At 52.6% G+C, this 11,865-nt stretch overlaps 1 protein-coding gene across 7 annotated transcripts in view; it reads left to right on the top strand.

The window, feature by feature from the left end:
* The first annotated feature begins 1,568 nt into the window (after positions 1 to 1,568).
* The window catches only part of DLG3 (discs large MAGUK scaffold protein 3), an 85,324-nt gene continuing 75,027 nt past the window's right edge, over positions 1,569 to 11,865 (top strand). Inside the window, exons 1-9 of one of the 7 annotated variants that reach the window (XM_007530763.3) lie at positions 1,569 to 2,269; positions 5,549 to 5,599; positions 6,009 to 6,133; positions 6,341 to 6,510; positions 6,924 to 7,060; positions 7,428 to 7,572; positions 8,121 to 8,280; positions 9,824 to 9,980; positions 10,359 to 10,461. In XM_007530763.3, the coding sequence (XP_007530825.1) occupies positions 1,913 to 2,269; positions 5,549 to 5,599; positions 6,009 to 6,133; positions 6,341 to 6,510; positions 6,924 to 7,060; positions 7,428 to 7,572; positions 8,121 to 8,280; positions 9,824 to 9,980; positions 10,359 to 10,461 (1,405 nt within the window). In that variant the 5' untranslated portion in view covers positions 1,569 to 1,912. Of the gene's footprint in view, positions 2,270 to 5,548; positions 5,600 to 6,008; positions 6,134 to 6,340; positions 6,511 to 6,923; positions 7,061 to 7,427; positions 7,573 to 8,120; positions 8,281 to 8,855; positions 9,000 to 9,823; positions 9,981 to 10,358; positions 10,462 to 10,820; positions 10,976 to 11,254; positions 11,495 to 11,865 lie in introns of those variants that run through there. The other 6 variants (XM_016191551.2, XM_016191550.2, XM_007530764.3 and 3 more) reach the window with 6 other exon arrangements.

The raw sequence follows: 11,865 nt of genomic DNA, 5'->3' as shown, positions 1-11,865 counted from the left end.
AAATGTAAGCTTGCTGTGGTTTGTTCTGTTTGTGGCTATATCCCCTAGTCTTAGAACAGTTTCTGACACATAGAAGGTGCTCAATGAATATGTGAAGTAGAAATGAATTTTGGTATCTTTTGTACCTAGGCCAAGGTATTGTGTGGTGTAGATATCTAATAAATGCTTGTTGAACTGAGATCTTATTTTTGCAAGAAAACTTAGACTAGATCTGTTGTATGAAAGTGGAGTGGTTCAGAGCAGAGCTGCTATAGTCAAAGGCAGGATTTGCATCCTGACTCTAAGAACTTTCAGTTGTTTTGGGTAACTGTTCTCTGAACCTCAATTCCCTGCCTGGTAAAATCAAGATAATAGTAGTACCTTGGAAGGTTTTGTTTGTACATAAAGACTAGAATTTTTAAAAAGACAATAATTGGTAGCCAAATGAAAAAACAAACTTCCCAGCATGTCATCCATCCATCCATCCAACCCATCCATCATCTATCTTTCATATCCTACCCCCTAGCAGGCTGAGCCAGGTGATTAAGGAAATTTTTTTGGACAAGCATTATTCTCTTACTCTTTCTCAGTTCCCATGAATGGTTTCTTACACTCCAGAACACACACACATATATATATATATATCCAGATAACTGCTCTGGTTTATGGTGGTGTGGGGGATTGAACCTGGGAGCTCAAAGACTCAAGAATGAAGTTTTTTTTTTACATAACCATTATGCTATTTCCCTCATCCTCATTATATATTTTTACAGGTAACTGCTCAGCTCTGACTTGTGATGCTGGCTATTGACCCTGGGACTTCAGAGCCTCAGGTATGAAAGCCTTTTTGCATAACTACTATGCTATCTCCCCTGGCACAGATATGTCCTCCTGCCCTAGATGGCCGTTTCTCTTAGAACTATGAAGCCCCCCAACCCCAAATCATAAGCACTTTGGAGGAGGGTGGAAGGATCTGCAGCTTGTAGGCCAGAGACAAGGGCTTAGAGTTCTCCTTGCCCCCTGCCAGATCCTCATTGGTGAAAGAAGCAGTCAAGGGGGATGTGGTCATTTTAGAGCCTAGAGGTTGAGAGAACAATAGTCCTGAGGAGGAGGCCCTGACAGGAGAGCAGCTTCACACACGCCTTCTTCCGTGGTGTCCAGTTAGAAGTCCACCTTCCTCTCTCTGCTTTCAGCATCCCTTCTGTTGCTTCTGCTGCCTCAAGTCTTTACTTCTGGTGGCCCCAGCTGGGGAGTGGGGGTGCACTGAGCATCCCTGTGACTCCTTCTTGGAAGTGCAGTGTGTGGGGGAGTGTGGGGGGGGGGGCGGGGGAGTGGGCGCGGGGCTGGCTGGAATTGAGGCTACGGAGGTATGGGTTTGGGGGGCTAATGTCTCCTATGACCCAAGCTCCACGCCCCTCCTCTAATGTTGGGGAGGCAGGGGGAGCTGGAGCCCAGCCTGGGGACGCCACTGCCTCTGTCCCTTTAAGGGGCCGCTGTTTAGCATTCCTGCTGCCACCACTGCTGCTGCCTGATTCCGTGCACTGATTGGCTGTGATCAAGTGAGAAGGGAGCCGGGGAGAGATGCTCTAGACTCCACTCAGATCCATCCTGGGGACCAGTGCAGGAGCGGTCCTCGCTGAGCCCAGCCCCTGCCCAGGCTCCCGCTTCTTCTCTGCTGCTGGGCCTCAGCCCAGGAGTCACGACGGGCGACACGGAGCCGCCAGTGCTGGAGGGGGAGCCATGGGTGCGGGGCAGCGTAGGGGCAGAGGCCCCGGGACGCCCACCCGGCCCCAGGCCCCGCTCAGCCAGGGCGCCCCCACGGGTGTCCCCCCCTTCCTGGTCCGAGCAGTGTGAGTGCACCCGAGAGCCTGGCAGCAGTGGCGGCGTGGAAACCGGTGTGGGCTGGGGGATCCGGGCCGCAGGGAGCAGTGCTATGCACAAGCATCAGCACTGCTGTAAGTGCCCTGAGTGCTATGAGGTGACCCGCCTGGCTGCCCTGAGGCGCCTCGAGCCTCCTGGCTATGGGGACTGGCAGGTGCCCGACCCCTACGGGCCAAGTGGGGGCAATGGAGCTAGTGCAGGATATGGGGGCTACAGCTCTCAGACACTGCCCTCGCAAGCTGGGGCGACCCCCACCCCACGCACCAAGGCCAAGCTCATCCCCACTGGTCGGGATGTGGGGCCAGTGCCTCCTAAACCGGTCCCAGGCAAGAGCACCCCCAAACTCAACGGCAGCGGCCCCAGCTGGTGGCCTGAATGCACCTGTACCAACAGGGACTGGTATGAGCAGGTATGGACAAGCTTGTGGCAGGGGTGGGGGGTGGGGGGCATGTGGGATAACCTAGGGGATTGGGGAATGGGGAGGGGTCTAGAGACCTGGAATGCACTAAGGACTAAGGATTCTTGTGGCTCCAAGTTGGTGAACCCTGAGACCTAGCTAGCATGGTTTCAGGGTTAAGAGAAGTGGTGGGGAATGTGTGTGTGCGTGTGTGTGTGTGTGTGTGTGTGTGTGTGTGTGTGTGTGTGTGTGTGTGTATGAGAGAGAGAGAGAGAGAGAGAGAGAGAAATAGTATGGGGGTCTCCATTCAGAGTGGGTAGGGAGGAGCTTTATATGTTAGAGGGTGAAGGTATGACTGAAGGGAGCACATTTTTCTGTTTGGAGGAACTGGATTTTTCTCAGTGCATGGAGTACAGGGGTTTAGCAGTGTCTCTGTGTTTGGTAGGGGGTGGGAGGTACTGTGGGGGCTGTGTGTTGTATATGTCTCCATCAAAGAGGTGGAGGATACATTGAGGATTAGGGGGATGTGTGTGTGTGTGTGTGTGTGTGTGTGTGTGTGTGGACTGGCTAAGCCTCATCCCTCAGTGCCATGAGTCCCTCTCCATCCCAGTCCCTTTGTGTATGAATGTGCACATGGATGTGTGGGAATATCTCTCTGAATGTGGAGGTATCTCTGAAAATGGGGCTGTAGGGATAGCTATGTTTGCCTGTGTATGTGACTACATGAGTATCCATGTGGGTATGTAGTTGCAAGTGTGTGCACATGCATGTGCTTCTGTGTGTGTGTTGTTCCTAATGAGAAGGCGCTTGACAGGCAGGCAAGGGAGGGGAGGGAAGGGGAGGAGAAGAGAAACAGGTCCCAAGTAAGGCTGAGAAGCTGCTGAGAAAGATGGACTCTTTTGTCTAAGTAGCTCTGATGTGTGTGTGTGTGTGTGTGTGTGTGTGTGTGTGTATGTATGTGTGTGTGCATGTGCATGTGAATGTGTGAGCGTATGTGTGTGGAACCAGGCAAGGGGCAGCATCCCTGGGGCATGTCCCCCTTGGGTACCCCCAGGTGTAGGAAAACTTGACCCCCCCCAGACCTGACTTAGCACTGCTTGGTAGTCCCTGGGTGTTGGGCAAAACTCGGGCTTCCACTTGAGCCTTAACTGCCAGCTTATAAAATGGAAGGATCATCTGTGGGAGAAGCAGCAAAATGGAGGCTGGGCCGGCAGAGCCAGGCCCTTGGCATGCATGGCGGAGAGCCTGTCTGGTTATTCCACCCTGCACCCCCTAGGGTCTGCTGAGAGGAGGAGAAAGCTTTGCTGTCGAGGGCAGGTTCTGACTTCCTCAAGCTGGTGACCATTTTGGCTGCCTCTGTCCCCTGGGGATAATATGTGCTCTAACTCAAAAGCGATGGTGGGGGTTTTCTGGGGGAGAGAAGTACTCAGTTCTGGCTGTTGGTCTGTCCACACTTACTGTCCCTTGCCTTCTCCAGTAAGTCCCCTCTCTCCTTTTCCTGTCTGTCCTGGGGTCCTCCCTTTGCCATCTCTCAATCTCTCAATCTCTCTCTCTCTCTCTCTCATGCTTATCTTGCTCAGCTTGGAGATGAGTGCCAGTCCCAAGTATGGGCCAGTTGGCCAAGATGTCTTTGCCAGGGCTGATCTCTGGATGACTCCTGGCCTTGGGAGCAAAGTTCTTTTCGGGGGGAAGGAAGGAACAAGGGGGAGATCCTACAGCAGACTACAGAGCACCGGGAGTCTTTGGGTCTTGCTGGAGCTGAGCTTGCAGTCTGGCTTATTGCATATGGGCACACATGGTATATACCAGCTGCATACAAAAGCTGCATTGGTGTTTTCTTGCTACTGTGTCCATTACATGTTACTTCAGGCAGTTTTGTTGCTTTTAGGGCTCTGAAGATTCCTCCTGGGATCAGGGATCAGAGTGAGGCTGTAGCTATCCCCCACACACATACACTCCTAGGGCTGCAGGACATAGAGTCCCACAGCTGAACCTAGACAAGGTGGGAACATAGCTAGTAAGCCCTCTCCACTCTCCCCTTTTCTTCTTCTCTGCTTCTCACAGCCAAAACTGCATGGGGTTGAGGTAGAGGGGATGCAGAGTGGGGCCTGTGGAGGAGCCACCACTCTGGCTTTTCCAGTTCTCTTCTGAGGAGAAGACCAAGTGTCAGGAAGGGGGCAGCACAGCCAGAGAAAGATGGGGAAGGGCATCATAGGATACTCAGGAAGGGAGGAGGGGCTTCTTATCTGCCCAGCATCACATTTCTAGCTTTCAATGGCCACCAGTATGTATTTTCTGAGAGGCTATCTCTGTGGGCTGACCAGACTGACCCTTGTTTTTCTAACCCCCATTCCCTATCCTCTCTTCCTGTGACTCTTCCATGTTGAAGGCCACAGACTCTGCAGCCAGTCAGTCCAGGAGTCATTTGTCAGCTTCTCCCTCCTGAGGAAGCTTGTCCACTCTTGCTCCTTGTTGCCAAATCTAACCCGACTCTTTCTGCTAAAAAAGATGAGAGGTTCAGGAACAGAGGCTCCCTGGAAGAAAATGGATTCGGACTTTAACTCCTTCTGCTCATTTGTTGAATTGGGTTGCTGGGGGACACAGGTGCTGCAGCATGAGAGTGCATGAGACACTGTGATGGGGATGACTTTCCTTTTGTCCCATGAACTCTGCTGGGGAAGATGAGTGGTCAAAACATCAATGGCCTTTGGCAGCTCATTTTCCTCAAGAGGGACACCAAGAAATTCAGGTTCTGGCCTCTGCTCTGTTACTGAATTTTAGCATGCTTCTAGGTACAATCTGTGCCCTCTCTGGGATTTGATGTCACCATCTGTTACATGTGGGAGGTTGGATAAAATGGGGCTTGCTGTCCTATCTCTGACATGGCGGGAGTCAATGAACTCCCCCTATTACCTCCCCCAAGTCAGGAAGAATTTTGTTTCAGAAGGGGAGCAGGCCCCTGTCTAGTATGCCCCCACCTTGGGTGCAGTGTTCCATTTCTGCCATCCCTCTCAGGACAGTCCTGCACCCCTGGAGGACTCAAGGCTCTGGAGTCTATCTATTTACTGGCTCAGTTCTAGACAACAGCTTGGGGCTAAATGAGCAGCTAAGATGTGCCAGCTGTGACCAGAAGTGAGGGGAGGGGAGCCATCTTAGGGTCAGCCTGTCCCCATCTGTGGTCAAGGGTCATCCCAGGGTTGATTTGAGCTCTCTTTCTTCAGAGTAAAGGGGGCTGAGGTTGAGCAGGCAGGAGGTACTCAGGAAATATATTGTGTCTTTTTCCTCCCTTAGGTGAATGGTAATGATGGCATGTTCAAGTATGAGGAGATAGTACTTGAGCGGGTGAGTCTGCCAGTGATGAGTACAGGGTTCAAGCCAGGAGAGGGGAGGGCCCCAAATCTCAGTCTCAGGACTCACGGAGGGACATGCATCAAGAAGGCTGAGAAAGCAGCCTTCATAGATCACATCACAACATCATCAATCAACTGACTAACAAACATTAATTGGCCTTCCTCACAGAGGACTGGGGAGCTGGGTGGGGATGGCTTTGCCAGGCCACCACATCAAAATGCTTTCACCATCTGGGAAGCCCCTAGGTTTCGAATGAATGTGCCTCAACTTGGCATGGCCCCTTCTAGAGGCCTGGAGAACCAGATCTGGGTATGTGGGATAGAGGGAGGTGGGGGGTACCTGGAACCCTCCCTTATGCCCCCTTTGTGAACAAACTGTACTCCTCCACCCCCTTCTACAGGGAAACTCTGGCCTGGGCTTCAGCATTGCAGGTGGCATTGACAACCCTCACGTGCCTGATGACCCTGGCATCTTTATTACCAAGATCATCCCTGGTGGAGCAGCAGCTATGGATGGGAGGCTGGGGTGAGGTGGCCTGGAGGCAGGGCTGGAGGTGGCAGGGTCAGGATGGAGATGAAGGGAGGAGGGCTGCCTAGCAGAATGACTCCTCCATTAGAAATGAGAGGGGGAGTATGAAAGGAAGCAGGAGGAAGGGGAGGAGAAAGAGGTGGGAGAGGGGCTGAAGGGGCTGCCATGCAGTGTCATGCTTCTTCTCTGGGGCTTCGCCTGCAGGGTGAATGACTGTGTGTTGCGGGTGAACGAGGTGGACGTGTCGGAGGTGGTACACAGCCGGGCTGTGGAGGCACTGAAGGAGGCGGGCCCTGTGGTGCGCTTGGTGGTGCGGAGGCGACTGCCCCCACCTGAGACAATCATGGAGGTCAACCTGCTCAAAGGACCCAAAGGTATGGCCCTCTAGGTCTCTGCCCTATACCTGGTCTGCTAGGAAGTAGAAAGAAATGAACTGACTGCTTGCCTCACTCCTCAACTCAGTCTTTTTTTTTTTTCTTTCTTTCCCAAAGCACTGCTCAACTCTAGTTTATGGTAGTTCTGGGGATTAAACCTGGGACTTTAGAGCCTTGGGGATTAAAGTCTTTTGCATGATCATCATGCTATCTCCTAAGCCCCACAGTCCTTCCCCCCCCCCCCCATGTTACATCTTACTAGCCTTGAGTTTCCCTCATGTTTCACCCTTACTAGCCTGAGATGGGGTGGTGGTTCCTGTGGGCCCATAGGTTTGGTTGAGGATAGGGAATTGAGACTGGGACTCTGATTCCTCCTTTTGGTCCTCTCCCACTCTTCACTGGTTCCTGCCCAGGCCTAGGTTTCAGCATTGCTGGAGGTATTGGCAACCAGCACATCCCGGGAGACAACAGCATCTATATAACTAAAATCATTGAGGGGGGTGCTGCTCAGAAGGATGGACGCCTACAGATTGGGGACCGGCTGCTGGCGGTGAGACAGCTTTCATAGGGACACCAAATAGTAGGTTGGGGGGGGGTAGGGCTCTGGTAGCCTCTGGATCCACCAGAGCATCACTGGGGAGCAGTGGGCTGGGGGTGGTGGAGAATAGGCATCACTGGGAATTTCAAGAGAAACACCTGAATCATGTGTTCCCTGGATACTAAGGTCCTAGTTCTTTCCATGACCAGAACCACTTGAACACATTTTACCCCTACATTGCACCTCTCTGCTCTTCATAGCACTATCTTTGGGCTTCTGTTAGAGCCTGGCTGCATCTTACTCCCAAGGGCATCCCCGAGGGCTATAATCTAGCCCTCCTATCACCTAAGTGTCAACCTTCAGACACAACCTCTTCTAGGTGAACAACACCAATCTGCAGGATGTGAGGCATGAGGAAGCAGTGGCATCACTGAAGAACACATCTGATATGGTGTATCTGAAGGTGGCCAAGCCAGGCAGCCTCCACCTCAACGACATGTATGCACCCCCTGACTACGCTAGCAGTATGTATCCACCACTTGGCCCTGCCTTCTGGTTTCTAAAGGGAAAGGTCATTTATAACCATTATTAAGAGGGAGGATAGAGGGCTGGTGCTCAGAAAAACTGAACCAAAGCCTCAATATAGCCTTTATAGTGAGGTTCCCTTGGACACATCCCTTTCCTTAGCTTTCTTCTAGCAGAAAGTGGCTAGTGACATGAGCTTCCCTCCTTATGGGACTACTTCAGGATGAGATGAGCTCATGGATGAGAAAGGCCTAGAAAACGACAGTAGGCTATAGTGATGTGAGGGGTTATTGTTAGACACACCTCCAGTCATGCTTCTTTTTGCAGACTGCCTTGCTTCAGCTCTTTCTGGGACTCACAGGATTATGAGTCTAGGACTCAGAAAGGATGGTGGACAAGCTGTGGGAGTGGAGTCGGGGGTGGGGGCAGACCCAAGGAAGTGAGGAAGCAGTATCCCTTTGAATGTAGAATGTAGGGGAAAGTCCTTGGAAGGGAGTGGCATAGAGTATTTACCTGGGGTCTCACAATTTCTACTTTTTGATTACAGCATTTACTGCCTTGGCTGACAACCACATAAGCCATAATTCCAGCCTTGGTTATCTTGGGGCGGTGGAGAGCAAGGTCAGCTACCCTGCTCCTCCTCAAGTACCCCCAGCCCGATACTCTCCTATCCCAAGGCACATGTTGGCTGAGGAGGACTTTACCAGGTAAGATACTCTCCAAGCCCCTTTCATTTGACCTAGAGGTAGAGGGAAGGGGAAACTATTTTTGGCTGGCCACATACCTCCTTGTTGTAGGACAAAGACGAGGATAAGACCCTCACAGTCTCCATCTTGGGATTCTGAGGTTCTTTCCAGTCCAAGGGGTTGTGGAACAGGCTGCGGTGGTTGTAGGGACAAATTCTACCATTAGGGGGCGCACCAAGTGTATGGTCCCCATCAGAGCAGAGAAAGGATGGGGTGGAGCTTAAAAGGCCCTGTAGCACTAGTGTCTGAGAAGGTGTGTGTGTGCGTGGGGGGTCCCTGCCTCAAGACAGTAGCAACCCCTGCTGTTGCAGTCATCCCAAATTACAGAAGAAAGCAGTTCAGCTGGTGGGCTTGCAGCGATGGAACTCAGGGTGGCTGGTGGGTCAGGGTGCTGTGGCGGCAACAGCACCCAGTGGAACTGGTTGGGCCGGCTGGGATTCTGGGGGACAGGTTTGCAGGGTGGGGCTTGGTAGGCTGCGGGGTTGGCAGTGGAGGAGCCGGAAGGGTAGGTGGAGGGGAGTGGGGGTGGCAAGTATCGTAGAAGCCATGGCAGGGGAGCGCAAGTTCTCAGGCTCCAGCTTGGCCCTGGGCTTGGGCTCAGCCTCAGTGTCAGCTTGGAGGAGGGCTTCACAGAGATGGGCCTGGCCAATTCGCTCCCTGTGGCCTGGAAGTGATGGCAGGTAGGAACAACCGAAGGGCTGCAAACAAAAGCTTCAGAGACCCAGGAGGGAGCCTGGTGCTTGGGGCAGGGAGTCAGAAAGAAGTCTTGGAAAGAGGGCTTCCATGATGAAAGATGCGGAAATTGTGATAGGAGATGGGTTTTGTGGCAACAAACAGCCCTCATCTGATGACACTGACCATTTTTAGAGGGGCTCAGAAACTTGGTTAGCTGTAGTCAGTTTTCCTGTGCTTGTGTCCTCATTTCAGGTAGGTTTACTAGGCTTGTTTGGGGGGGATCTGAACTCTCATATCACAGTGGTAACTGGTGACTAAATTTGGTGTTGGGGACAGGAGCAGGGGTGACAGTTGCTGGGTGGAATTTTTAGACTGTGGAGGAGCATGAATAAATTAAGTATGCCCATTTTGTGGATGATGAGCTCACTCAACCCTAGGGTGATTCCATTGCCTTGAAGTGGCCCACCTTCTTGTATACCAGCATCTGCCACATTGACTGTGAGGATAGGAGAACCTGGGGAGAAAGAGGATCAGTGAGTGAATTCTGAGATGTGGTCTCAAGAGTCCAGGGTGTGGGTCTGTTGAACTGAGAGAGTAGGAGCTGTCTACTGGGAAGTCAATTCTGGAAGAAGGGAGGGAAGAACTGAAACTTGACACCTGGCAGAAAACAGAAGACAGGTAGGCCTCAGGAGAGAAAGGGTAGAACAGGGTATTAGACATAGGGACCCAAATCCTCCTCTAGTGATGTGATTTTTGTTCCAAGTTGGTCCTTGCAGGGGCAACAGTTTATACCTACCTTATCATGATCCTTCCATTCCTTTCCCACCAGAGAGCCTCGAAAGATCATCCTGCATAAGGGATCCACAGGCCTAGGCTTCAACATTGTAGGAGGAGAGGATGGAGAAGGCATTTTTGTGTCCTTCATCCTGGCAGGAGGTCCAGCTGATCTGAGTGGGGAGCTGCGCAGGGGAGACCGGATCTTATCGGTGAGGAGTTGGAAAGCTTTCTTTCTTCAGTGACTGTTTCTTGAGATGGGGGGATGGGCTAAGAATTTGAGAAAACATATTCTTTCTACATACACAAATATATATATATAACTTAGTGAGGGGTAAAAGACCAAGACTAGTCCAGAGATCCTTCAGGAGAAAACTAATGCCTCTAGGATCTAAACCTTGGTTAGCATTTGACCCTCACAGAGATACAGATAACACTAAAGGTGCCCTATTCTAAAGATTTTTATCTCTGGAGCACGAAAGGCACCTGAGTAGCTTAGGGATGGGTTACTCAACCCCTTCTCTTAGCTCTACTACAGAGGACCCCCTTATTTTCTCTTTGAGGTGCTCATAACAACTCTCTTTAAACAGGTAAATGGAGTGAACCTGAGGAATGCAACTCATGAACAGGCTGCAGCTGCTCTGAAACGGGCTGGTCAATCAGTTACAATTGTGGCCCAGTACAGACCTGAAGGTAGGAGAAAGAAGATGGGAAGTGATTGGTTATTTGGGGAGTTTAGACTTACGCGAAGTGTTGACTGTCATTCTATGCAACAAAGTCAATTGATCAGGTCATTTACATTCTAGTGTGGTAACCTCTTCCTTTCTTATTTTCCTCCTAGACAGGGGTAGATTTGAGCAGCTTCAGTTTGAGCCATCAGTGTGCTCATTGACTGATGACCAAAGCTGCAGTGCAACAGAAGGCCAGTAGTGGGCAGCAGTTAATGGGAGGAAGCACAGAGATTGGGGGTGACTGGAAAAAGGGGAGGGGTAGCGAAGATGGAAGAGAAGGGCTCAGAGGCGAGGTCCTGGAACGGTGTGCTCAGAAACTGGCGGGTCGTTGTAGTTAGAAAGAGCTCTGGGTGGAGAGATCCGGCCTCTTAAGAAAGCTAGGACCAAGCCTTTATCATCCTCACTCTCGTCCCCCCATCAGTGTGGTCGAGAAAGACTCATGCATGCGCTGAAGAAATGCTGCTTTGCTCCCAGAGGTGAGGAATTCGGAGCAAAGCCCCCCACCCCCACCCAGCGCGCTCCTTTGTGTTCTCAGAGCAGTCCCAACCGGGACAGTGGGAGGGGTCGGTTATGCTAATAGAGGCTTTTGATTGGCTGGGGGCCTGGCGGGGGCCCAGGTGTCGAGGTGAGCTGCGGGAAGACGCGCTGCAACCTACGGGCCGGTGGGTTAACCATTGGCTGGCTGAATGCGGCCTCCGGTCCAGGCCCCGCCCCCTGACCCAGGAGGAGGGCAGCGGCCCCCCCCCCCCCCCCGCAGCGTCCTCTCCCCGCCTCCCAGGCCTCGGGCGCCTGCTCCTCCTCTCTCCCCCGGCTTCCCCTCCCCCTCCTATCTTCTCCCGGGCTCCCCGCTTTGTGTCCGTGGTCTCCCGTGCGGACGGAGGGGCTGGCGGGAGTTGGAGCTTTCTCAGCACTAGACCTGGACTCCGACCCGGCGCCAGGTGAGGTGGGGCGGACGGACGTCTTGTCCCCTCGCAGCCCCCCTGGCCTCTCTCTGGGTTTGTTCTCAAGTCTCTCTCCTTTTCCTGCACTGCTCCCCGGACTCGGTTCTCTTGGAGACTCCCGTCTGCTTTTACCCCGCAGCCCGCACTGTTTGTAGCCTAGGAGCCCCAGCGGAACATTTGTCTTGGCCGCACGGGGCACTCGCTCCCTCCGCCGGGCCTTATGTTTCATCACCTCTCCCCACCCGGGAACTCTGCCCCCCTCTGGGCCCAGGGCCTCAGATCCCACCTCAGTCTCCAGTGTGCCGGCGCTGTACCCCAGCAGCTCTCTGGTCCCTAACCTCAAAGGAATTTTTCGAAACTCCCCTCTTCCCCATGTGCATTAACCATCAAATTGGGCTGCTTCCCGGAACACCGAGATTGACTTG

Source organism: Erinaceus europaeus, chromosome X (genome assembly GCF_950295315.1).
Source record: "Erinaceus europaeus chromosome X, mEriEur2.1, whole genome shotgun sequence".
Classification (NCBI taxonomy): domain Eukaryota; kingdom Metazoa; phylum Chordata; class Mammalia; order Eulipotyphla; family Erinaceidae; genus Erinaceus; species Erinaceus europaeus.
The sequence above is the reverse complement of the archived record's forward strand: the minus strand, read 5'-3'. Positions and strand labels throughout refer to the sequence as shown.